The sequence below is a fragment of the Nipponia nippon genome, unplaced genomic scaffold (assembly GCF_047370975.1).
Source record: "Nipponia nippon isolate SJK-2023a ecotype South Korea unplaced genomic scaffold, ASM4737097v1 scaffold_5, whole genome shotgun sequence".
Lineage (NCBI taxonomy): Eukaryota > Metazoa > Chordata > Aves > Pelecaniformes > Threskiornithidae > Nipponia > Nipponia nippon.
The window spans coordinates 69,927,115-69,954,014 of NW_028262369.1; the positions used below are offsets into that span (position 1 = coordinate 69,927,115).

General features: G+C 37.3%; 2 protein-coding genes across 5 annotated transcripts in view; both read left to right on the forward strand.

The window, feature by feature from the left end:
- SGO2 (shugoshin 2) overlaps window positions 1-17,040 on the forward strand; it is a 17,595-nt gene extending 555 nt beyond the window's left edge. Inside the window, exons 3-15 of one of the 2 annotated variants that reach the window (XM_087734313.1) lie at window positions 2,201-2,377; window positions 2,778-2,866; window positions 3,588-3,660; window positions 3,785-3,918; window positions 4,091-4,417; window positions 5,238-5,392; window positions 7,083-7,258; window positions 7,651-7,728; window positions 8,485-8,570; window positions 8,964-9,199; window positions 9,713-11,707; window positions 14,768-14,915; window positions 16,612-17,040. In XM_087734313.1, the coding sequence (XP_087590439.1) occupies window positions 4,389-4,417; window positions 5,238-5,392; window positions 7,083-7,258; window positions 7,651-7,728; window positions 8,485-8,570; window positions 8,964-9,199; window positions 9,713-11,707; window positions 14,768-14,915; window positions 16,612-16,717 (3,009 nt within the window). In that variant the 5' untranslated portion in view covers window positions 2,201-2,377; window positions 2,778-2,866; window positions 3,588-3,660; window positions 3,785-3,918; window positions 4,091-4,388 and the 3' untranslated portion in view covers window positions 16,718-17,040. Of the gene's footprint in view, window positions 1-2,200; window positions 2,378-2,777; window positions 2,867-3,587; window positions 3,661-3,784; window positions 3,919-4,090; window positions 4,418-5,008; window positions 5,145-5,237; window positions 5,393-7,082; window positions 7,259-7,650; window positions 7,729-8,484; window positions 8,571-8,963; window positions 9,200-9,712; window positions 11,708-14,767; window positions 14,916-16,611 lie in introns of those variants that run through there. The other variant, XM_009462354.2, reaches the window with a different exon arrangement.
- A 3,615-nt stretch (window positions 17,041-20,655) lies between these two features.
- Window positions 20,656-26,900, forward strand: part of AOX1 (aldehyde oxidase 1) — a 46,977-nt gene continuing 40,732 nt past the window's right edge. For 2 of the 3 annotated variants that reach the window (XM_009462355.2, XM_087731289.1), the window contains exons 1-3: window positions 20,656-20,932; window positions 22,575-22,632; window positions 25,811-25,907. In XM_009462355.2, the coding sequence (XP_009460630.2) occupies window positions 20,873-20,932; window positions 22,575-22,632; window positions 25,811-25,907 (215 nt within the window). In that variant the 5' untranslated portion in view covers window positions 20,656-20,872. Of the gene's footprint in view, window positions 20,933-22,574; window positions 22,633-22,955; window positions 23,062-25,810; window positions 25,908-26,900 lie in introns of those variants that run through there. The other variant, XM_087731290.1, reaches the window with a different exon arrangement.

The window sequence follows — 26,900 nt, forward strand, 5'->3', positions numbered from 1 at the left end:
AGTCTGTTTAGTTCTAGCTAATATATATGAATGCAGGCATTATAGCTTTTAATTTGCTTTCCTCTTGATTGCCTGTGAAATATGGGGGTTTTTTTCTGCTTCAGACTTGCACGCATTTTTTAGAGCAAACCATTAATGCGTTAAAATAGCATGGATGAATGCAGGCAAGGTGCTTCACCCTCATACAGCCATTTCACAAAGGTTTGCAGAAGCAGTGTCCTGTTAAAAGGAATTGCTTATGCCTGGCATATAGTTGCTTGCTCACCAAAATGCATGCATAAACAATGGAAAGGTGAAAAAATTAGATTCTCATTACGCTTTTTTCTCAGCGTCATTATGAAAAATTTCTATACACATGAAAAGTGGTTCTAAGATGCAGCCATATTAAAAAAAAAAAAAAGTTTATACGTCGAGTCTCCACTTAACTTTGTAAGCAAATAAAGAAGAATTTCTTTTTTGCCGTAACATACAGTAAGACCCTTTCCCTATGGATACAAGTGCCAAATAACTGGTAGTTGTGTGCAAAGTTAACAGGGCCAAACTTGAGGTTTCTGCAAACTTTCTCAAGTTATAAGCTGATAATATGTTTTAGAAAACATAGTAAGAGATAACTGAATCCCAAATGTTAACAATATATTTTACTTGCTATCTGAAGTCCAGTAAAAATCCAGTTATTTAACTGTACACTGCAAATACAAGAAATGTGCCCATATTTTATTTAGTTTCTCTGTATTTACCTTAGAAAAATAGCTCACTTATATCTGCAATTCATATTGATTTTTCATTTTGTATCATCCTGGTTTTTTACTCACCCTTTGGAGGTGTTTTGTTACCATATTTAAGGTATTTAAAACTTCAATCACAAGTTCACTTGCTAAAGGGTCAAGTCCAAGGATGTGTAACAAATAATCACAGAACAGCCGCAGTTCCAACTGCATAGCTTTCTGTATTCTGGTCTGTTACTACATTTTGATTTTGAGAATACCTAAATATTCATAGGTTACTTTGTTTTCAGTTACTATTTAGGGCCATACACTTGTAATTCAGACTTCCCCTCAGTCAAGTGAGGGACATTAAAGGAAAGAGCCATCTAAATCATGTTGCATCTGGTCCTAGTAGGGAGATAATAAATTCTCTTTGAAATTGTGTAACTCTGAGTGATCACTTACTACTTGGAACTCGCTTCTTTTTATCTTAATGCTGATTTGCATTAGAATGGCAGTTAAAGCTACAGTAAGTATGTCACATGTTTCATTTTCTTTGGCAGCTAAGCATGCTACAGTTGCCGCAAAGAGAGGAAATGGTGTGCCAACCACCATGGCTCTCATGTGCTCTCTGAACAGTTCTTGGCGAAGAATGTACCCAGAAGCCAGGTCTTTAATGCTTCATATCTAATTAATTAAATAAGCACACAAGTTACAACATGCCACTGAATGCAGTACAGACTGATAATTCATGGATGATGGACTTCCTATAAAATAAGTGAAAATAAGTGTAATACATTATTTCTGTGGAATAATGGTGTCTGGTTTAACTGTATCTTTAGTAAGGATATAAAGTGTGTTGTCCCTTATTCACTGGGATTAGTTCATACATAGCAATGGCAACTTAAATGTGGCCACTGTTGTCAAATGTTACAATATATTCTAAGTTATAACTTCCAGTCTTTCTCACTCTAAAACATTCACTTAATAAAGCTGCAGCTTTCTATGTTTGTTTTCGCCTTTAAGCTGGCTTGGGTTTGCCTCAAAAGTCTGAACAATGTTCCTTCATCTATTTCTGCACTGGGAGACCAGAACAATATACATGGTTTCAGTCAATATATGTATACACACAGACAAACAGTGCAAACGGTAAGGTTTTGGAGCTCAGATTTAACCATATGAAATATCATTACTATTCAAGCTTAGTACAGCATATACTTGGTATAGAAGCATGCAGCATAGCCAGCCTGCACAAGCAAGCTGCCTTTTGAGCTGCATGTTCTTGGGAAATGAACACAGGGACTTTTTGTTTTGGTTTTTCACTAGTTTCCAAAGGAAGCCAGGCTTACCTGCTCATCCTCTATGTTTGTGTTTCAATTTACTAATTTCAGTCAATTTGACAGAGGGGAAGAGGCGTTAAGAAATGATTTTTCATTAAGCTTGTGCAAGAAAGGGTACGATTAGAGGAAGATGTGTTCTTAATACTGTAATTTCAGGAAAAACTATAGCATAAGCTCAAGTCTCGTTGGACGTGAGAAGATTCACGGAGCGAGAAGCTGCTCTATGTCATCTACCCACCAGAAGTCCTTTAGTCATAGCTTATGCTTTGCAAGACCCTGTGGGATTAATTCCTCAACGAAGATTTTTCTCAGAGATGGATTTGCAAGTATCTGGTAAGATACACACTCAATACAACACTTCCCAAATGGTTAGGCCTTTTACAACAGGCCTGCCTGTTTGTCTTTCCCTCGCTCCTTCTCATTTCTGTTCGGTTTAAAGACCAGTCATAGGATCCCAAGTGTCCGAAAACCAGAATTTTGCTCTTAATATATATTTAAGATATATAGGCTGTGAAACTTGGCAGTGCTTTAAGCTCTTCCCTGCTTTGAGCAGCTGGCAATTAACTGGCGATTTTTACATGTGAAATGTTACAGTGTGGGAGTTCCTCAGAGGAGTGTAAAGGAAAGTATGACCACAGGTGGAAAAGCAATACTTGGTGTTTTGTTTTAAATTTATTGCCCGCAGTAGTGACATAAACATTAAATGGAAGCAACTTGGTGATTGCCCCTTCAGGACTTGGAACTGTTGTAAAACTGGAGGAAATGAAAACTCATGATTGGATCTGGAGGAAAAACCCACTGCCTTCTGGAAAGGATAAGGAGGTAAGTTTTATTTGATTGGTTTTCTATTTTTAAAGTTACGTAAGGTTATTTGCTCTTTTATTGGGCCAGAGTTTTACAGTGGCTACAGTCACTTCCAAGTTGCCTTGTAAGGGGAAATGTACCAAAGGTATATAAGGCGTGCTGGATCAAATCTGTATTTTAGGGGGATTGAATAGAAGCATAGGGTTTTGCAGCTTCAGGGCCACACTGAGAAATTGTGCCACATATCACACACAAATTAAGAAAAGGTAGAAAAGAGAGACTCTCCAGATGCTATTTGCAGCAGATTATGAAAGTAGTAAGTTCATGAAGATACATTTTCAGATAATGCCACAGGTACTTATTGTGCAATTCCTTTGATTTACTTTATAGCATATTGTAATGTCAGCAGACGGAAAGGTAAGATTTTCATGATGATTACTGCGTTACGGAACCTAATGCTGTTTTTTATTTCAACCTTCCACATACCTGTAAATCTTCAAATAAATTAAAACATTAACTCTCTTAAGATTTTCACAAAATTGTTTACTATAAGTTTACTGATTCCTGGATCAAATTTAGGAACTAATGTCCACCTGAACTAATGGTAGGGCTGGGCACACATAGCAAGTGAAAGAGAATGTATGTGAAGGGAGTGTTAAAGAGCAAGGGCTTTTGGGCTCAGAACAGATTTTTGGGAAAAGCATTTTATTAGACTGAAATACTTCCTTGCAATTCCCAGTGCTAATATTACCTGAACCAAACTAAAAGCGGGCTTGCTCAGATTCTGACATCGGAGACTCCTACCCTTACAAGTCAGTAAGTACGCAGGCAGCGTGCATACTTGCTATAATCTATTGGTTTTTAAATTTGTCATTTTTGTTTTCATAACTGTCTTGATGACTGTCTATTAATTGTTATTTCGTCTATTACTAGTAGCTACAGATCAGCCAAAAAGAAATTTAACTTTCCACTGAGAAGAAATTACACGGATTTCTCTTTTTAACTTAAAGGAACTCTTTGAACAGAAAGCCAAATACTTCAAACTCTTCCTAAAAATCTCTGCCAGCCAGGTGGGACATCTGCAGTTCCCTACTCCCTTCCTCACAGTGTACTGGGATTGATGCTAAGCGTTTCTACAATTAATATTTATTTTTTAATTTTAGCATTATTAATGGTTGGTATTTAAAATGGTTTTGCAAAGACATACAGTTGAAAAGTCACACGCATCTCACTCCTTTTTAGAACACCCAGGAATGTCACTAAAGAACTGGAACCATGGATTAAAGGTTAATGACTTATGCGTATCCCATTTCTGAAGAGAAATGCGTGAGACTGCATGTAAGAGTACACGTGAACTATTTTAACATGGTTGATTTTGCACGTACGTGACAAAACTGCTGCCGTGCCTTTCTTGTTTTATCAACAAAGCATCAAAAAAGATGCAGCAGTGGATGTTGGTTGTGGTATAAATCCAGCTGCAGATGTGGGACGGGTTTGTCTCCAACTGTTACGGCCTGGCTCTGCATTTTACCTTTGAATTATGAAGCACAAAGCGTTACTGATTCTCTGGTAAGTTTGTCGCCTTTTCTGGCTTTCGTGCGTTGTTTTGCTCAGCTGTCACCCAAGGATTTAATTCCAAGTAACCCTTCGTCCAGCATAAAACGGGGGCATGGATCAGTTTGCACGGATCTCTCCCTCTCTCCCCGCCCGCCCCCCGGCCTCGCGGCCCTGCCCGCTCGCCGCCGCGCCCCGCCCCGCCAGCCGCGAGGCGTGTGGCTGGGAGCGCGCGAGCGGCTTGGCCCAACGGCTGCCGCCCAACCGCCCGAGGCGGGCCGGGGCGCGCGCGCGCTGCCTCTCCCCTGTGAGGACGGGAGGGAGCCGGGGCCCGGCTGGCGGCGGGACCTGCCTGCGCGGAGGGGTGTGCTGGGACACCGCTCCCTCTTCCGCCTGTGCTTGCTCGCCGGTCTCTGTCGCTGCTTGTTTAGATTTGTAGCATTTATAATGCAGTTTCTTTAAATGCTTCCGTTTGAGATTTGTCCTAACAAAGCAAAAGCTGGTCTGGTCATATTATGAAGTGATAGAACCTTGTGTTTTTTTCCTTTTAAGTGTAAACTCGGATAAACAAGTTGAGGGAATGGACGAGATCAAATATCTGTGATCCTTTTAGTCTTTATGTTTATCAGTTAAATATTTTGCCACTCTAATAACGTGACTTAAGTCTCAAGGAACAATTCATTAACCTGTCTGAATTAATTGAACAAAGGTAAAGACTGAAGCAATTTTCTCAACTTCAGAGGTAACAAATCCTGATAAGAGGTAATGAAACTTAACTTTGAAAAGTGTGAGAAAGATCACGTATTATTTGGGCATTCCTCTTGGCAATGTACAGGTTCATTTTGATGATGGATAAACAAGCAACTGCTAAATCATCTACCATTTTCACCTTGGATGCTGTTAAAGGACATATGAAGAAGAGCGATGGAACATTACAAGCTGCAAAACGGAATGCTTCTTTAGCATCTAAAATCAAAACTAAATTAATAAGTAAGTCCTGTTAAAACTGAAGCCATTTACTGTACTTAGAATGTATGACCTCAAAAGGAATAGTAATCGTATTTAACATGATTTGCTGAATTGCTGCCTGATAAAAATATTAATGTGGTATGTTGAGACTTTTAGGAGAGTCTGAAAGTTAAAACACATGATTGTAGTTGTTTGTTTATCTAGTTCTCTGAGTATTTTCAGTACTTGCTTTTTGGCATGCCAATGTTTTTTAAAAAGAGTGTACTCAAGTGCATTTCTAACATCCATGTCCATTTGGGGTGTCTAAAAACTGAGGTACCAAAATGAGTAAAATCAATGGCCTTTTAAAATAGTTGCCATAGTAAAATAGCTAGTATTCCCATTTGCAAAATGGGATTTATATAAAATTCTTCATTGAGTCATTTATTGAATCAAGGAAAACTACTAATATTATTCTGCTAATTTAATCACTTGCCAGAAAGTACTTTGTTTTCCCAGTAAGTCAGGATTAAATTCAAACATAGGTTTGTCATGGTAGACAGTTGGGTTTTGTTTCTGGCTCTCACAAAAACAACACTGCAACATCTCAAATCTTCTTCTGCAAAAGGTAAGGAAACTATAAATGTAGTGAAACACTGCTATTTCAGAGCTCTCTAATTCAAGCAGCATGGTTAAGTGAACGTTGACTTCTGCTTCTCTTTCTGTGATTGGTGTGGCAAGTACTTTTGTTGTTTGTGTGTGCATATATATATTTTTATTTTTTACATATTTTTCTGTTGTTTTTATGTATATATTTGAACTTACTGTGGCTTTATGTCAAAAATACTAATTTTCAGTGAAAAATAAACTGAATAGATGAATAATAATAATGTCCTTTAGAAATCTCCATACAGCAGTAATGCAAATAATTCACTAAGCTGAATAGTAATTTCAAAGCATGATGTTTGGATTAACAAGGTTCCACTTCTGTTGCCTGTTTCCCAAAGCAAACAAATAAGGCCTTGCAAATTTTGGACTACAGATCACAGAAGTAATAACAAAAGACAATGAAGAGATGTAGTTGGGGCAGATTTCAAGCTAAACTCGCTCCTTTTTGTACTATAAAAGAGTATGGTCAGACTTGTCTCTACCTTGAGTTCAAGTTAACTCTCTGTGTACTATGAATGTGAGGCAAAAAAAAAAAAAAATCATCTTGGTAATTAATATGCAGTGTCACTGGAAAAAAAAAACAAACAAAACTGAAGTTCCTAAAACATTCTGCAACAGATATGAGTAGGCAGGTTTTCATTAGGACAGTGGAAGGTATTTTTCTAATTTAAAGCTTTTTTACTTTCTGTTGTCAAAATTCACAGTTATGCTCAAGATGTTTGAAGTTTTTAATTTCTGAAATGTATATTTGTTTTTTAGAAGTTTGGAAATGTTTTTATGCCTGTGAAACCATCGATTTATAAATGCTTTCTTCTTAAAATAACCTTATTTTTAAAAATCCAGACTAGAGCAGAATCTGTGAATGAATTAAACTTGAACTTGAAGCTGACAGAGTAGTCATCAGAATGACAGCCAACAGAAACAGTTTTATATTAGGAAGTGTTAGGGTTTGCTAATATTCCACCAAAACCTACAGATAAAAATGTTGTTATATAGTGATAGTTCATGCAGAGAGGGCCTGCGATTGAAGCTATTGAAAATAATATGATTTTGTCTTCTTTAGATAACTCATCTATGTTTAAAGTATCTTTAAAACAAAATAATAAAGCATTAGCTGTGGCTTTGAGTGTGGAGAAAGAAAATTCTCGGAAGCTAAAGAATGAGAAGATTTTTCTTCAGAAGGAAGTAGAAAAGCTGCAGCTTCATAATATCTTGCTTCGTCGAAAACTAAACTGTTTGGTATGCTGCAAATAATACCATTTAAACTTAGATCAGCTAAACCAAGGCTTTATCTTTTTTGGAACTTAGTATTGCTTCTTAAAACGGTGACTTAAAATGCACATTTTGGATTTGTCAAGTTATGTCATCTGATAGCATAGCATTCATGTTTGATTTTTCTTTTATAGGATTTTTTTGTACTTACTGTTTTGTCTATTGGTGTATATGTCTATCCATAGCTATTTTAGTGTCAGCTTCATCTTTATATTTGATATTAAAGATCAGTTTGTGCTCAATTGAGTGTAAAAAAAAAAAAACAAACTACAATATAGATTCACCTTTATGTCTTGTCTTGTCTTAAGCCAGAAGCCACTTAAAATATATTTTTTAAACTACTTTTCTTTTACATGTAGAATAAAAGTCTTATAGAAATAGAAGCATTTTTGAATGATAACCTCTTAACTGCAATAGAAATAAGCAGTCTTTCTGAGGTAAGATGTTTTTTGAGCTATTACCATATTGAGCTCATTTTCCAGGATAATATTTTCAAAGCATCTAAATGCGTGCAACGTTGAAATCATATATGGATTTTAAAACATTTACCCCAATTCCTTAAAACTTGTGATGAAACCCCAGTCTAGTGAAATCAATTAAATTTTGCTGTTGCTTGTGCTAAAAATTTAGGGTTTAATCTTGTTTACAAAGTATCTAAAAGTTAAATATCAGTTAGCCCTGATGAAGTCATGTGATTAAAAAAAAAAAAAAGCATAGTTCTTCAGTGTGTGGTTTCTTCACCAATGAGTGAGCTACTTCCCTTCCTTGCTTAATGCTGCAATAAATATCTTGCATGTGGAAATTTTATCAGAAAACATAGTCCACGTTAGTCCTTGTATCATGGCAAATTTACAGTTAATTAAAAAAAAATACTATTTTTATTGTCTGTTCTAAACAGTTGCTTAGTGTTGCTCTGTGCTTCTATGTGTATAATGCACTTTGCATTAGTTATAGCTACATTTAAAAAGTCTGTGCATTGCTTTGGAATGCAAGTAGGTTACAGATTTTGATAAGTTTTGCTACAAAATATTTTTCTTTAAAATTATTGTGTGTGTTTGAATATCATGCACCTTTCATCAGTACTTCTATTTTTTGCCCATTCATTATATTTTTTCCCTGTGGATATTTCTGATACTTAAACCAAAAGAGAATATTTAACTGTTTCTGCCTCCCCACTGCTGTTCTTTTGAAAGAATCTTCAGAGTTCTCTTTCTCTGTCAGCTGGTCCAAGTAGCCCTTCTAATGACCACCAGTTCAAGAGTACACGTCAGTCTGCTAGGTAGGTGCTTATATTATATGCTGAAGTTGGTAAGTGTCTCTGGATTTTTTTACAATTAATATTTGTATATTGTCCCAGGTATTTTTGAGGTAATGAGAAACAATTTCCTGTCTAATTCAGAAATTACCTATTTGCAACTTGGAATTTATATAGAGAGAGAGTGGCAGACGAAACTTGTGTTTGAATAACTTGCTGCTTTCTTCATAGGATCTCACCAGCACAAAGCAGGATTCTCTATCGTGAAAAATACATTTGCCGCTAAGATAGAACCAGATTTCATACTTGAGTTCTTGTTTTCTGCTTTTCTACATTATTAAGGGAATGTTTTAAACTATTGAGTGTTATGGCATAAAATGTAACAAAAATCTTCACAGTAAAATTTCCTCGTTTCAGATCTGCAGAATTGCCAGTGAAGCTTCCTTTAATTGCAAAAGCTAATGCAAAACAGCAAGATAACCCTTCTGTGTGTGAAATATCAAATTTTTATAAGTGTACCACTATTTTGTCAAAGGAAACGGATTCGGATCAAGTCAAGTGTGCATTACCATTGCCTTCTGGTACAAATAAGCAAAAGTTAATTGAAATATATCCGGTGGAAACAACCATTGACAAAAATACGTTTTTAAAAGGTATGATGTATTTCTGTACAGGTGATTCATTTTTCAGAGCTATCTGAAAATTAGTATTTAATAATTCATTACTTGATGTGCAACACAGAAGGTATAGTAAGATTTCCAAACTGTAATAAACTAATAAAAAGTAGAATGCTCACCCATAAGTATAGGTGTTCTGAAAATCACTTGTAGAATAATGTTCATTGAAATAACACAGCTGAAATGTAATAAAATTAATGTGAACAGAATAGAACTTTGATAAGATAACCAAATAATAACTGAAGTAGTTATAGAAAAATACATTTTTATTTATAACCAATTTCAAAAGTCCAACTTTGGTAAAATATGAAATTAGTTCTAGTTAACTGAATTTTTAAGGACCAACCATAGAATGTGTGTATTCAGTAAAAAAAAAAAAAAAAAAAAGCAGTTTGTAATTTTCCATGCTTCTGGTCCAACCTTCAGTAATCTGTCTTATTCTGATAACTGTTCTCTTTCCCCAAGCTGCTGAAATTTTTCTCTTTGCAGAAAATCAATTATGCACAGAACTAACTTGCAATAATGCCTTCCTGACTCATGTCAAAAATACACAATCTTTAAGACAATCTGAGGAGCTTCCAAAACAATGTAATGATAGTTCATTGCCATTTTGTGGAAATGTGACTGAAAGAAAGAAACATGCAGTACTTCCTAAGTCAAAAACTCAACCTAATATCAAGGATTTTGATAAAAAGTGTAGCTCAAATAATGTGCCTCATCATGGTATCAACAGTGGCAGCAACACCAATGACCGGACTTTGCAGGAAAGTTCAAGTAAGTTGTCTCGCATTATTCCTTCACCTCTTGAATTCAGCAATGAAAGTCAGATAGATGTTAAGAAGATGCTTTTTACTGACAAGATGAAGCCTGAAGAAACTGTTTATGATGCTGATATGGAGTTGACTGCCAGTGATGTGGGCGAACTACTCACAGTCACAGCAAAAGACAAAGGTAAATTACACCAAAATAAAAATAGTAATGCCAGTTCTGATAAATTATTAGGAAATCTCAGAAAAGTAAAATATTCTAAGAAGGATAAAGAGAAAATTAAAAGCAAGACTGAAGTAAGTTCAAATTTGTATGCAGAAGAAGGGCACACTAGGGCTGACAGTACTAAAATTTCAAAAACTACTGACTCACAAACTCAACTGTTACAAAGCCAGACAGAAGAGCTACCTACAGAAAATTCTGTAAGGAAACAGAGTTTGCTAAATACCAGCAAATATTGTCAAGCACAAAATTGTTCAAGTAAAGCTAAAGATACGAGGAGGACATATCAGGTTGACTTAATGAGTCCAAGAAAACAGGAGACAAATAAAGAAAATGTCTCAGAAACGTTTGAAGACATGGAAAGCAAAATGCAAAAAGCAGACTCAGACTCATCTGTTAACAAGATCCAGCCAGAAGTTTATTGTGCTGAAAATTTACCATTCAAGGATAACACTTCTAATGTATTGCCTTTACAGCAGGACTTTCTGCATACAAATGAGAAACATAGCAGACCAAAAATAAACAGGAAAACTTTTCAAAAGCCTTCTAAAATGAGCACAGCAAAAAACTGTAGAGAGGAAAATGGGCGGTATGGAGAATATATTTCAAAAAAGTCTCAAACAGAGGTACACCAACATGACAGCAAGAGAAAACAAGACCAGAAGCATATTATAAAGAGAAAATACAACAAAAAAAGTGACAGCATTCATAAAATTACTCAGAAAGTAGACCAAAAGAGTAGCCATTTTTCGCCAGGCAGATTCAAAAGTACATTGGCAAAGGCTAGCTGGAAAGCATATATAACACCAAAAGAAAATCTTACACAGTTCTCACTTTGTAAAAATGAAGAATTAAAAAATAAGGATGCATTGCATGCAGAGGCTGTTCATGGAAATAAAATAACTGAAGTTCAGCAAATGCAAGTAGCTGTAGTTACTCAGAATGGTGTAGCTATGGATACACCACAAGCTAAAGAACAAGTTGATGATGATGCCAATATGTTAAAGCAAGTAGATTCCTCATCAGTGGCACACAAAAACCCTCACATGACTAATTCTCCTGATAATCAGGTAAAGTGCAAACAGCGGTTTTGTTCTGATGTTACTGAGACCAGACCAGAAAAAAATTATTTCAGGCATATTGATCAGGGAGGGCAGAATATTTTGGATAACCACGAAGTCCCTCATGAGATAGACTCCTCTATGGGCAAAGTGAAGCCTACAGTTCAAAAATCAGAATTTTTAAAATTCTTACCTGTCGAATGTTCTAAGAATATGCCATTAAATGTAGATAGCGTTCTCCAGGAAGGTCTTTCCAATGTGGAGCTCCCAGCTCTTGATAACCACAGTGCTTCCATCAACTTCTCTATACTGAAAAACTCTGAAATCTGTGGGGAAAATGATCATAATAAAGCACTGGATGCTGGAAAAGCAGAACAAAAACTGGATCATATTTCTAAAGAGACTTACAAAAAGCCTCTGACACCTTGTCATGGTAAGTGTATGGGTGAGAAAAAAAACGGCATTTTCAATTAGGTAGTGCCTGAAATAGTGGTAAGGTATCTTCTCTTAATACTGACCTACTTTTCTTGCTTGCTTAGAGTGGATAAAACAGGAGTGGAAAAAGGTAAGACTAAAAATCACTAAAATTATTCTATATCATGTATCAGTCACAATATATTTTAAAATTGTGGTAACTAATATCCTTGTTACTTTTCAGTATATTCCAAGATGACATTTAGTTGGGCAGTTGTAAGTAGTCTACATTCTTGTGGAGCATAGTTGGAGCCTGTATTCATTTTTCAAAGAATGTGATGGCATTCAGAAAGTTGGGAATAGAAAAGATACAATAACTTGAGCTTTTATACAAGGGAAATAAGAGTGAACTCCACGGTTCCCTTCATAAATGAAGAACATAGCTAGACTTCAAGATTTCATTTGCATTTCTTTAGAAATACTGCAATTCAACAGGAATTCCGAGATCTAAAAAAAGCAGTTTGAGCAGGTTTTCTCTAGAATCTACCTATAAGCAAGCTTTCATGTGGCAACCTCTTTTTTAAGTAAAATACATTAAGTTAAGAAAATAATCAAACTTTAGTGTAGTCTGGAAGATAGGTTTAGATTTGTCTGTCATACACTGAAATTACTGTAAAGTAGCTAAAGGAATATATGACTAACACATCTATGCTAGAATTTAAATATGCTTTAAAATGTAGCTTTGAAGTTTCCTAGCATGAGAGATCTATTTTGTAAACATATTTATTCTCAACAAGTTGCTGTTTACTTCATTGTCTCTAAGAATGTCCCAACACCTAGACAGTTTCCTGGCTCAAATTAATAGTTTGAATCCCAAACTATCAAGCACATACTGCCTTGGCTTCATTTGAATGCTAGGACACAATGGCCAAAAAAAAAAAATCTCCTATTCTACATGACCACAGAATAGGAATACTGGCAGAATTAGACTATTGTGTGAGGTATTAGTCCTGGTTTGCAGTTGCATCTTCTCATCCCTGATTCCTTCTTTGGAAGGTAGAAAAAGGATCCTATAATTTTATTAGCTTTAATGATAAATTAGTAAACCCTTGTGATCCACAGTATCAAAGACTACTGACATAAAAAACAAGCTAATCATTTGATCTTCATCCCTGTAAGCATAGTTCAAAACCCAGTTCATTTTTCATCCTACATTCAAATCCATATCTTGAATTCAAAGAGGGCAAGGAAATGCCATCCTTTCTGATGATGTCAGCTCTTCTGATCACTACCTTGAGCTGTGCATAGAAATATACCTTGAAAGTCTCCTGTCATGAAAGTCTCTATATAGTTAGATCTACGTGAACATAAATATTCACACTCAAAGGCATCCAGCTTTCCTAAATAATGCAGACTCGTGGATGTCTCAAAATCCTTGCTGCTTAAAAAGCAGCTGACCTGATCTCGAACCTTAAGCTTTAGGAAAAACTCGGAATAACATTTTACTTTCACTTTTAAACCAGTACAAATCAAGATTGATTTGTGAGGCAGCAAAACTTGGGAGGTTTTTCATGATCTGAGAGCCCTCTCATTTAAACCAAATGAGCATTGCTCTTCCTTAATGAACTCCTTGAAAAGACTATGCTTTTCTTTTGCCTTCACAAATCAGGAGGGAGTTGCTGCAAGCAGCCCAAAGTCACCTTAATATGTCTCTCAGAAGTAAAGTTAGCAGAAATCCAATGAAGAGCCTCTGACTTTGTCTCTGCTTAACACATTTCAGAAGACTGTTGATAAAATGATCAGTCTTACCCACTGAGGTATTTTACTTGATCTCAACACAGCGTTCTGCTCCAAGGAAATAGTAATTTAGCACTATCGGCTTGACCGTCAGTTAAGAGTGTGTTTGCTAGACTGTACAAGGCATTTAGATGTTACAATAAAGAAAGAAAATATTCACTTTTTTTGACAGGTATGTAAATATACAGTGATATAATTTGTTAGTCTCGGGGTAGGCACAACAAAAAAGTCATCATTTATCCCATATGTGTATGAATTTCCTCTATGAGATCAATAGCATCCATTTGCTGCTACAGGGGATTTAAGGTAAAGCGTTGAAATTTGAGAAGTGAAGATAAGAGAGTTTTAAATGTAGTTCCTTTGAAAAACTACATTCCAAATGTTCTCATCTGGATGCAGTAAATCTAAAACTTGACCTGTATCAGAGAGGAATGTACACTCTTGGAAGAACTTTTAAGAAATACAGATTAAGACTATTTATTTCATCTTGGATTGCTGTCTCCATTAAATCTTAGTGCTTTTCAGAAAGACTATGATCTATAAATGGTTTCAAATTTTTTGAAATGTGGGCTAAATAATAGTTTCAATATTTCTCCCAAGTTAGCACAATATTTGTCTCCAAATTAAATATTGATAGTTTAGTCTGGCATTTTGAATTGGTCTTAAAGGATTACGGAAAGCTGACAAAAACAGTACTTCTACGAAGGCTGGTTACTTTTTTTATGGAGTATTCCTTTTAGACATGTTCAGTGGCTCAAAATATGAGGCATTGTAAATAGTTCGGTAATATACAGTTTTGAAGATAAGGAGGCTGACCTTGCTGGGCTGATTTTATGCACATATGCTCAAAGAGCAGGCATAAAGCTGGAAAATGCAGTCCTAGAGAACTCTTGTAGAGGCTGAATCTTCAGATTATACATCTATGCCCTCTCCCCGCATTCAATGCCATGAGCTGTGGCAGTTTTGCTTTTTTTTAACTGTAATAGCTCTTGGGGAGTCTTAAGCAGCTAGCTGCAAATTACAGTAGTTCTGGGGCTTTCTTAAAATGTCCCAAGAGCCATGGCAGACCTCAAACAGCTCCAAATTTGGGTAGGTTGAAAGCTGCTGTAGTGGCATTTTCTGTGATTATCTATCCCATTTTTTGCTGAGCATCTTTAGAGTAGGAGCAGTAACCAAAGTACCTGAATTAAGAAATACTAATTAATAATGATTATGAATTGAAAGCTTACTTAATGATTCAGAAAATATTTACAATGAAGCATATAAACTATTGTATTCACAGGGAGAAAGGCTTTGCAAGATCTGACAAATACTAGTATACGCTCTCACACTTCCTCACCTAAACCCCCCACAACTTTAGAAGAAAACTCCGCAGCACTAACTAGACGAGGAAGAGCCGCTATTTGCTACAAAGAACCCAGTCTAAACAGGTAGATATAAATAAATTAGGGCTTTTGTTTGGGTTGGTGTTTTTTAGGGTACATAAATATCCCCAGTAAAGATTTGCTATTAAAACTCCCAAATAAACAGTTGAACTGTTTCTTTCACAAATCTCTTTTGCAAAGATACTTCAATGTTGATACAAAACATTTCCTGTTAGCGTGGCAGGATTTCTAAGTGCCAAAGTAAGACACCAACAGTATTCAAGTCTCAAAATGTAAATATAGCATGTAATATAAAATTTTATACTAGTAGTGAATAATGGTGAATTTTTAATGTTTATCATGATATAGACCCCTTTGGAGGTCGATAATTGTAAATGTTCTACTTAAACGTAAACTTATACCATAATAATGTCCTGGTAATATTGTCAAGTGGCAAGATAATTTATGCACTAATATTATATAATTCAGTCATTTTGCTTTAACTAGCTGTATCTAATATAAGAAATCATTTGAGTTTAAGATATATTAATTTGATAATTAGTTATTTACCTCTCAGTGTTCTTAGCAAATTTAGTGGCGTAGGGTTTCCAAGATTGTTAAAAGACATAAATTGTGTAATAACTATTAAAATTTAAAAGAGGATTTTAAAGCCAAACTTCCATTAAGAAAACTAATGTATTTGCACTTACGTGAATAGATCTAAATCCCGATGGACCTTTAAGTTGATTACTTCTGAAAATATTCTAAGAGTTTTTTGCCACAAAGTTCATTGGGGGTTTTTGTTTGTTTGTTTCTTTTAAAGTATAATATTAATTTAAGGAAAAATTATGCTGTGTTGTATGTGTATTAGTAGAATGCATATTCACAAGGTAAAGACAGTATCAAGATTTCTCTGTAATAACGTTGAGAGTAAAAGGATCATAGCAACTTACTTTATGACAAAGGTGTAAAAGGAGTATGTTTTCCTTTTCTGGCAAAACTGTGGAAGGAGAAGAAAATAAATCCACAGACTGAAAAAATTAGCTTAATGTTCTCATACACCCTCAAAATATTTTTGTTTACCTCTGTAAGTAAGCAAACAATTAATTGAAGCAATGAGACTGAGGACAAATAGGAGCTAACAGTAATGTAGGAAGTGTCTTTTCACTTTACCCCTGGCTTTTCAGAAATATTTATGCCAGATAGCTTGTGAAAGAAATGCAAAGGGATTAGAGTTACATTTTTCTTTTACTAATTGGATTGGATGCTAAAATGCTGTAATATTATGATATTGACAGAGTCTTCTCTTTTACTCCACAGTGATGAGTTTCTGTATTTCTGGAGAGAGACAGTAACTAATAACAGAAAACAAAGTGGATGTCACTCAAGATTTTAGATTACTGTCTCCTATTTATATGTAATTTTCAAGTATACTGTCCTGAATGGATGCTGTTAAGCTCTTGGTTTAAATAATTTTTGAGTTTTGTCTTATAGCAATAAGTTATGATTACTCACGTATTAATATGATACAGGCCACATAAAAAGACTACTATTTTTAGCATTGTTTTGGAAAACAGTAGTTATCTATGCCTTCCTATTTCAGACATATTTATTTTCCATAAGTTTAATTTCTTTAGTTACTCTCAAGCTTTCATTGAGAGTATTTACCACTTGGAATTGTTATTATAATTACATAATTATTATAATTATAGTTACATAGGTGATATTCATACATGATGCCTTTTATTTCTTTTGTTTACAGCAAATTAAGGCGTGGAGATCAGTTTACAGATACACAATTTCTGGATTCCTCAGTCTATAAAGTAAAAAATAAAAGAAGTTTTAAAAGTAAATCAAAATTTATTTGAAGAAGACAAGAGAATTTACGAACAATACTTCTAAAATGGGTACAATTTTTAAAATATGTATATGTTTAGCAGTATAGAGTGTTTATTGTTCTTTGATTAGTAAAGGTCTTCCAAAGTGGAATTTCCTGGAAAGGAGCCCCTATATAAGGGACACAGAATACTTTACTGAGGAAGGCAAGTACAGGTTAGGCTCCACTCTTGTGTTTTTGCATTTTTGGTCAGTAATTTATAATCTGTTCAAAGGGTTTGCAGCACTTCTTAATTTGTAAGAAAAGTGTATGTTTTAATGAGAATTAAAAATAAATCGCCTTTGGGAATTTTAATGTGAGTTGTTCATATTTACCATGAGTAGAACCACTTCTCAGTGCTGGTTGGAACAGACACAAGCATCCCAAATCTTAATAAATCTGCTGAAATCGATGGAGATAGTACCTTTTTTTTTTTTTTGATAGTTGACTTTTGGATTTGAGAGAATCAAACTGAAATTTGAATGAGGAAGTCTCATTTTGAGGAATAGTAGAGAGAAGTCTAGTGTCCAGAGTATGCACCAGAGGCACACTTCAATAGAAATTCAATAGTAAATAGAATCCAGACAAAGCAACACCTTGAGTTTCCAATTGAGAGACTGCTAGTGTCATGACTAATACAACTGCATCATACCATTCAGCTATGAGGTTTTTGTACTGCTGCCCCTCTGGATTCTCTTTAATCCCTTCTGCATTCCAAAATGCGCTGTCAGCTGACAGTTTTTTGGCATTATCTGAATCATAGATGCTGCCAGCTGCAGGCTATAGCTCACAGTCCACACAACTTTTACAGGTTACGTTGGATAAGGTTCAGGTTCATTTTGCAACCAAGATAGCCATAGCTCATTTTTAATGAGATACAAATAAGTTAACTTATTTTGATTATGGAAGGTGGTTCCTCACACAGTATGCAGTTACACTGAGGAATTCCTTACTACAAGAGTAGATGTTATTAGTTTACGTGGGCTTAAAAAATGATCAGACAAATTAATGGAAGAAAAATCTATGAAGAATTACCAGAAACACCATTTCTGGCACAGGATGTCCATGAATTGCAAATTGTTGAAGGCTGGAATAGTGTTCTGGAGAAGCCTTACTATGCATTTGACCAATTTTTATACTTTTTCCAAGGGCATTCACTGTTGAAACCTTCAGAGACCAGTTCTTTGGTTAGCTAGACCTTTGGTTGGATACTGTTTTTAAAAGGTGTAACTGATACTCTTAAATTTGTAATATATTCTTAAAAATACCAAACCAAACTGCGCTCTTTGTACTTCATTGTAGCTTCCATTGTAACCTGGGAAGGTGATGGAGAAGATAGTCCTGGAAACTGTTTCCATACATGTTAAAGACATAGAAGGTGACTGGGAGTAGTCGGTATTGATTTACAAAGGGGAAATCATGCTTTATTAACCTGGTAGCCTTCTATAATGAGACATCTAGCTTGGTGGGTGAGGGGAGAGCAGTAAATGTTGTTTATCTCAACTTTAGTAAGGCTTTTGACATTATCTCTGATAACATCCCACAGACAAGCTGACAAAGCGTGTGTTAGTTAAGTGCACAGTGAGGTAGGTTGAAAACTGGCTGAACCGCCAGTCCCAGAGGGTTGTGGTCGGCAGCATACAGTCCAGTTGGAGGCAAAACACCAGAGCTCCCTCAGGTTTCATACTGGCACAGTACTGTTTATCATCTTCATTAATGACCTGTATGATGGGACAGAGTGCAGCCTAGACAGATTTGCAGTTGATACGAAACTGGGAGGAGTGGCTGAAATACTGCGTGGTTATGCTGCCATTCAGAGGGACCCGGACAGGCTGGAGAAATGGGTCAAGAGCAATCTCATGAAGTTCAACAAGGAGAACCTATGTCCTTCTCCTGTGAGTTGCCAGAATTTCAGCTGCATATTTTGAGAGAAAAATGAGTCATACGTATCAAAAGGTACTCCTGGATATAGCTTTCAGATGTGTCCATTCTACATCTCAGTCTTGAACTACAACCATAAACAGTACAAGGCACAAAAGCATTATTTACAAGTATTTAAGTAATACCACAACTATTTTCTGTTGTGTTTTTTTAATGACAGCCTGTAGCCCCAAGGCAGCTTCCACAAGATCCTGTAGAACATTCCATGTATGAATTTGGAGTTAAATATGCCACTAGTGAGGTAGTTTACATAGGGGACCTTTATCTCCTAAACAGAGATCTTGTCTACCTGTGGTCACCACTTGCAGAGACCATGCAAAGATTGTGAATGTGCAGCAGTGAGGACAAAGATGTTTTCATGTAGAACCTCACCGGGAAAAAAAGTATTCCATCAGTATGAAAATTCTTCCAATAGGAAACTTGCCTTATCACCCAGGCGATGTGGTCTGTACTGGAAAACAAAGCTGTTAAAATTTTTATCATCTGCGAAGTTTCAGCAAACAGACTTTCTTTCTGAAACATGCTGTGTGTGTCACTACATCAGCAAGACCGTTATGAAGAGGTGCAGAAATGGTTGGGAAGATAGATTCTCTTCTGAGTCAATGGTTTTTAAAAAAGAATTATGCATAGAATATTTTTATACATTGTTTCTTGTATTTTTTACCAAGTTTGTAATTAATTGGGGTTTTTTTAATTGAAATGTTCTTGCTAGCTTCACTGTTTATCAGCGTCACCAACAGTGTCATTAGAAATCCAAAAGAAGTCTCTCTTACAACTTGGGTTCCCTGTGCTGGCACTGCAGCAGCAAAACACGGTGGGTTTTTTAAGTGGTTGTTTCTCTCTATTGCCCGTGGTTTGAAAGCTAGAAACAGAAGCACATGCTTCATTTTCTCAGAAAAAATAATCTTTTTGGCCACAGTCTTAATTATTTTTTCAGTGAAGGTCCCGTTGTTCCACACAGTCTCGGCGGTCTCAGGTAGACTGCTACGGTGTTCCAAATAAAAGCATGTAATTTTCAATAAAAGTATAAGGCCTAGGGCTTCATGCCTTAGTTTCTTCTATTCCTTTTAGTATAGATATCTTTCAAAGTAACGAAGGATAAAGAAAATTACCTGAAGATGCATAGAAGTTATTTTAAGTAACTCTGAAATAATGTTATTGTTGCTACTGCCCTTCTTTCCTTGTTTGCTCCATCCTTACTGTTTGTGTTGCTCAAATTGATGTTCTACACACAGAGAAAATTTACTTTCTTATTTTCTAGGATGCAGTTCTCTTAATTGTTCTGCGAAACAGTTGCTTACTTTAGGTACTGCATAAATAATGTTACATTGCCTGTTGAATCTTCACTAAATGTGCTTCTTTTACCAGATCAGTTGATATCTTAGGAGCTCTTGCCAGGAAAAAGATGTAAAAACAGCTCGTGATATTCCAGATAAAAATTAATCTGTAGCTGTCACAGGGATTAAGATTATTTTGCTGAGGGTAAGGTAATTCGAACTTCTTTTTACAGCTTCCAAGTTGCTTTTTCTCATGATTATTCAATCTAATTTTTTTTACATTTAATATTTTTGTTTACCACTAATAAAGACTTTGATTGTTTTAAAATGTGTAGGGAAATTAATTCTATATATCTAGATTAAAGAGGAAAATATTTATGATTCTGTAAACTCTTGCTTGCACAAGTAGCCCTTACAAACGCTTGTAATACCTGGAAGTTAGTGCCGAGTGTTTTGTGAGTGCAAATTTATGCAAAATTCCCATTGTGACTACATTGCTGGATTTTACCAGAATTTAAAATTACCTTTGGAGATTTTATTGTTAGACAGTAACAACAGTTCGCGTTGCTAATGTTGCCATTTTGCCCTGGAGGAACATATATGCCCCTTGAGAAGGTGTGAGCTATGTCTTAGTGTTCGAATGTACCTTAAAAGGATCCCGTAAGTAAACGGCGTGATTAGCTCCAGCTGCCCAGCACCACCGGCCCGTCACTTTTCGGGGAACCGCAGCTCAGCTTCCGGCGGCGGGCGCGGCGCGGTGCTGGGCAGCGCCGGGCGGGGGTGCCCCTGCCCGCTCCCCTGCCCGCTCCCCCGCCCTTCGTCGCCCACCCGCGGCGCGGCCCCGCCCCCGCGTGTTAAAGGCTCTCCCGCTGCGGCTGCGGGAGCTGCCCGGGATTTCCTGGCCCCGCTGGTTCCGGGGCTGGGGTGCGATGTCTCTGCAAGGGGCGGCGGGGGATGAGGAGCTGATTTTCTACGTGAATGGGAGGAAGGTAAGTGTTGCCCGGAAAGAGTGTGGAGAAGACGGGCTGCTGTTCCAGAAGTAAGCCCGAAGGGTGTGGGCACAGATTTGGTTTCCTCAGACTTTCTTCCTCATGGGAGTGTAACCTAATCCTTACACAAGCCTCCGGAAGCATTCCTTCCTATCTCCTCCTTGCTGGGTAAGGAGCGAATCAGTCTCCAAGAGTTACTTTAGCTAGCGAACACTCTTCTGCGTACAGCAAATGCTGTTAGAAGGGGAGAGGCAGCAGAAGAGGACAAACGTGATTACAACATCCCGTTTTAGCTAGCTCTGCCGTGTTTGGGGGGGAAAAAACGCGTCAAAGTGAAACGGACTTTCAGCTGGGTATCAAATCTGGCTGGTGAGCAAGATAGTTTTTCATTTGTACGTGCCTGGCTTCTTATCTTTGATGGTATCAGAGAAGAGGCATCAGATTTTCAGAGGCACAACAGAAAGTCAGCAAGACTCGGGTGCCAAAATATGGACTATTGGCCAACATAAAGATAATATTGCAAAAACAAAATTAAACTGGTTGTTGATTCAATGCAACTGGAAGGAACTATCTGATTCTAAGCAACGGAATAAGAAATACTGTAATCGATCAAGAATGTAAGCATTTCTATTGCTCTCTGTTGTTAGTCTATTAAGGCAAGTGAAAGTTTATATAAATAAAGCTAGAAGAAAAGTGGTTCCAGCTGGTACCTTACAGGCTTCCTCTGGTGTTCATTCCAGTAGGTTAAAGTGCCAGGGAGACTCTAAAATCTGCAAATCATTAATTCTTCATGCTATGCTGCCTCTATTGTAGCGAAGTTCTGCTCCATTTTTATTTCTAGTGTGGCTGAAGGTAAATTCCCTCAGTATGACCTTTCACTGAGCAGCGGTTATTTTTAGTAGTTGCAAGGTGCCCTGGCACTTCTTTCCTGGAAACATACCTGTCTGAGAAGGAATTTCTAGAAGGAGCCCAAATTCTCCTGCGGTCTTTGACAATTAGTCTAGTTCTATGAGAGGGAACCTGTTGTGGTTTAACCTCAGTTGGCAACTAAGCACCGCACAGCTGCTCACTTATCCCGCCCCCTGTCGGATGGGGGAGAGAATCTCAAAAAAAAGTAAAACCCGTGAAAACCCGTGGGTTGAGATAAAGACAGTTTAACAGGACAGCAGAGGAAGAGAAAATAATTAATAATAATAATAATGATAAAAGAATATACAAAACAAGTGATGCACAATGCAATTGCTCACTACCCGCTGACTGATGCCCAGCCCGTCCCCAAGCAGCGATCTCTGCCCCCTGGCCAGCTCCCCCAGTTTATATACTGAGCATGACGCCATACGGTATGGAATAGCCCTGTGGTCAGTCTGGGTCAGCTGTCCTGGCTGTGCCCCCTCCCAGCTTCTTGTGCACCGGGCAGAGCATGGGAAGCTGAACTAGAACGTCAGTGTCTTATCACATTATTCTCATCCTAAATCCAAAACGCAGCGCTACACCAGCTACTAGGAAGAAAATTATTCCAGCCAAAACCAGGACAGAACCAGAGAAGGATTCTCTTCTGGCTTTGTAGGAATCTAGTCTTTGCCCTGAATTTTGAAAGGCCTTGGTTTCTTCACTTAACCTTGTTTTTAATTTCTTACTGCAGATAATAGAGAAAAATGCTGATCCTGAACAAATGCTGTTGTCTTACCTGCGAAAGAGACGTATCCTTTTCTTGTCTGTTCCCTTAAGTCACTCATTTGAAAGCCTTACTCCAGCAAAATTCTTATAAGTGATAATTAAAAAGTTATTTACCAGGTTAAAGGAAATTGTGACTCTCTTAAGTTAAAGGAAATTGTGACCCTCTTAAGATAAAACAACCATATTAAATGATGTGTCTTTCTTAAGCCAAATACTCTTCAGTGAGCTGCTGTATTTTTAGCCTAGTTTTCTAAACAAAGTAAGTTACGCCATCAGGCGTGATGTGTATGTGTGTATCTGTTCCTCCCCTCTCCCCCAGAAAGAAACCTAAGAACCTTTTGGCCAGTATACGTGAAGCTTGACAGAACAGGAGTCTCCAAGTTTTCTAAGTTTCTCACTTCTAGGAAAGGGGAGATCTTGTGATGAGACCCTGAGTCTGCTGGAATTTTGAGGTAATCTATTTTTTTTTATGATAAGAACTCCAAACAGATTTCTAAACTCAAAACCCAGTAAGTAAGTAAATATGAAGCAGTATGTTTTTAAAACAGAAAAAAAGAATTAGATAGACAAGACAGAACATAAGTTGGGAGAGCTAGAGCTCTCACCCTGCCAGTTTTGTCCTTGCAGACAAGGTCCTTTCCTCCTGTCTTTGTTTCAATCCACAGCTCAGTGGCTTTCTGGGTTGCTACAAATTGTGCAGCACTTGCTCTGATCTTTTCCTCTCTTCACCATTTCAGAGGCCTGACCATGTGCCTGCTCTCAACTGTTCTTAGGAGTTTTCCAAAATCTGCTGCACCACAAGCTTATTCCCAGTGTTCATGAAGCTGTTGCATAATATTCTGAACATGTGTGTATGGACTCACAGCGGGGGGCAGGGAGCAAATGTGCGGAAGAGCAGAATCTCTTTTTGCAGCTTCCTAGACTGTCTCATGAAACATACCCCCACAGGACAATTGATGTACTGGATACTATAGAATTCACACAGGAGAGAGTTTTTATCTTTGTCTCAAAAGAAAAACTTAAGTCAAAACATGTTTGTTACTGGTCAGTCATAAGGAGGAGTCTGGAGCAGAATAGGTTGCTGTAGTTATGGTGCTTATGAAATTATTCTTCAGTAATTTGAACAACTTCAGACTCCATTGAACTATAAAATGTAGAATCATAGAATCGTTTAGGATGGAAAAGACCTTTAAGATCATTGAGTCCAACCATTAACCTAACACTACCAAGTCCACCACTAAACCATGTCCCTAAGCACCACATCTACCCGTCTTTTAAATACCTCCAGGGATGGGGACTCAACCACTTCCCTGGGCAGCCTCTTCCAGTGCTTGACAACCCCTTTGGTGAAGAAATTTTTCCTGATATCCAATCTAAACCTCCTCTGGTGCAACTAGAGGCCATTTCCTCTTGCCCTATCATTTGTTCCTTGGAAGAAGAGACCGACATGCTCCAAGTAGCTCAGTACCACCCCTATGACGAGTTGTACTTCATTGGTTAAAGTGCATTAGTGAGTGAGATAATGTAATTCTGCACTAACTTGCTCTGACACCTCGAAAAGTCATTTAACATTTCTGTATCATTTTACCCCACTTATAAAAATGAGGATAAGATTAACTTGCTTTCAGGAGCTAGTTGGTGTCACCGTACAGTTTAAATGCCAACTTGTAGTATTCCTGCCCTCTGTTCCTTAGCTCTGTATGATGGTGTGCCATTCCCTGAGATGCGCCTGCCCAGCTGTGTCTGAGACCACTTTGTTAGCCAGATAGAGGCACTGATCCTTTTCACAGGAAGCCTCCACATATAGTTGAGTTAACATAGCTAGGAGGACAGCTAACTTTGGTAAAAAATTAATGTCAGGGAACAAAAATATAGGGCAGGAATATCTTATGCTGGTGTTGCCAGACTCTCTATAACGTGAAATGATTGCCTGAGTGAGTGTGAGGAACTTTAGCATCTTCCAGTAATGTGTTTTATAATTGCAAGGTACAGTATAATACCTCTCTAAGCATCCTGTCATCTTTTTGTTGAGCCTAATGCCATAGGAATCGACGTGTTAGACCCCTGTTAATAACTGGAAGGCCCATCGTAAAGTAAAAAGTAAAGAGATGTGCAAGAAGGGAAGAAACTGTGTCTTAAAATGTATTTGCTTTATCTGACAGGTTAGGATGTCTGTGAAAGGGCTCAGTAAAGCACTTAACATTGGAAAAAGTGGTAGAGCTTAATTAGATAAGACCTTAAAGCAATACGTGCATCTCAAAGCTTTACTGCAAGTGAAGAGTGCTAACCCTCAGACTGACAAACATTTTTTTCTTTTGACGATGTGGTGTGAAAAGAAGGCGGCCTGTTTCCCCTCTGTCATTCCCGGCTCCTGGTAGACGGTTCTCTTCCTGCACCTCGTGGTAGCTGTGGAGTTGCTCAGACCTCTCTGTGTATTAATTCCTCTCATTAGGCCAGAAGAAAACTAACCCAGGAAAAAGAGAGGCTTTCAGCTGGATTAGGGACTCAGTCGCTAGTTAGTCAGCTCTTCATTAGTCAACTCATGGAAGAGACTGGTAAGAAAAAGACTTGGTGCGAGAGGTTTTGAATTTTGGAGCAGGTAATGTTGGGAAGAGGAAGGACAGAAGAGGAGGAAGAAGTGGGGAGTAAGGCATCTTCCTTTTGGTGGCTGTAGAACATTACATTAGCTGTTTGTCGACTCGCAGCTTCAGGTTGGCCACTGTTCCAGATTCATAGAAATGAGCAATTCTCTCATAAGTTTGATCTTTCAGATGAGATGCAAGGTTAATCTCCTGACTATAAATGGGCCTTCTGCAAAAAACTGGGATATTGGTTCCACTGGAACTTCAGATATATAGCTGTTTTGCCCATTACATGATTTTTCCTTTCATATTTTGCCTTGGAAAATGATTTTTCACTTCTTTCTGTCCCAACTTACTCCTCTTCCAAAAGAAGTCAGAGTCAAGTTTTCTGTTTTCTTGGGAACAGGATTTTGGTCATGTCATTCCTTAGCTTCAATCTTATTTTCACTGAAAATTTTAATCCAACATAGAAAGGAGTCTGATACATATGCTATCATACCAAACCAATTCTATGTTCCTTAGTAGTTCAGGAAAAAATGTGTCCTCAAGCTTTTGAACAGAATAAAGACCAAAATGAAACCTGATAATTTTTTTTTTTCCCTAATGACAGTATTTTCAGTCCGTCTTACAGGAACTAAGTATGGCTGTGGAGGAGGTGGCTGTGGTGCCTGCACGGTGATGATATCAACTTATGAGCCAGCTTCAAAGAAGATACGGTATTCTTAACAGAAAATTTTGACAATCACACAGAATTTTATGACTATAGATACCATTTCCAGATATGAAACTGTAAAAACAAAGTTGTAAAATCTGTACTTAATAGTAAAAGAATCCAAAGGAAGGGTCACTTTAATCCAAAAAAGAATGCTATAAAAAATACTGTTCATTCAGCTATGTTGTAAATTTGCTGAAATATCATGCTCAAATGCTTAATTTGCTTATATATGCTGACAGCTCCTGCAAGGAGTTTTCTCTTTAGGAGGCATGTATTTAACACCATTTGTACTGACCACTGGAATGTGGCTCCTGCCTGCAGCTCTGTCATATGACTGATGGGAAGATAAGGCAAGCAGAAGTTTGAGTCTTACCAGCCCTTTAATACCGAACTCCCTCCCTACACCCCGCCCACAAAAAGAAGGACTTTGAAACTCAAAACCAGAGTTTCATTAAGCTAAAAACTGGAATGAATTACTTTTAAATTGAGAAAACCCCAGTCAAATTGTTAAATGGTAACATGTCATTGTCAATTTAATATTTTTTGAAGTGGGGAAAAAGTAAAAATATTCCAGTTGTTCCTTTTGACAATTGCATTACATTGGAATGCAATACAAATGAAAATCTTTAAAGTCATTGTAAGAGTTGAAATTAAAACAGTCAGAATGACACTTGAAAAGGAACATTTCAACTTGTATTGGGTCTGGCTGAGATGGAGTTAATTTTCCCCATAGCAGCCTTCATAGTGCTGTGTTTTGCATTGGTAGCTAGAAGGGTGTTGATAACATGTCAGTGTTTTGGCTACTGACCAGCAGTGTTTGCACAGCCTCAAGGCTCTCTCCAACATTTGCCCCCTCACCAGTAGGCTGGGGGTGGGCAAGATCTTGGGAGGGGACATAGCCAGGACAGCTGACCCAAACTGACCAAAAGGATATTCCATACCATATGATGTCCGCTCAGCAATAAAAACCAAGAGAAAAGAGGAGGGGGTTGTT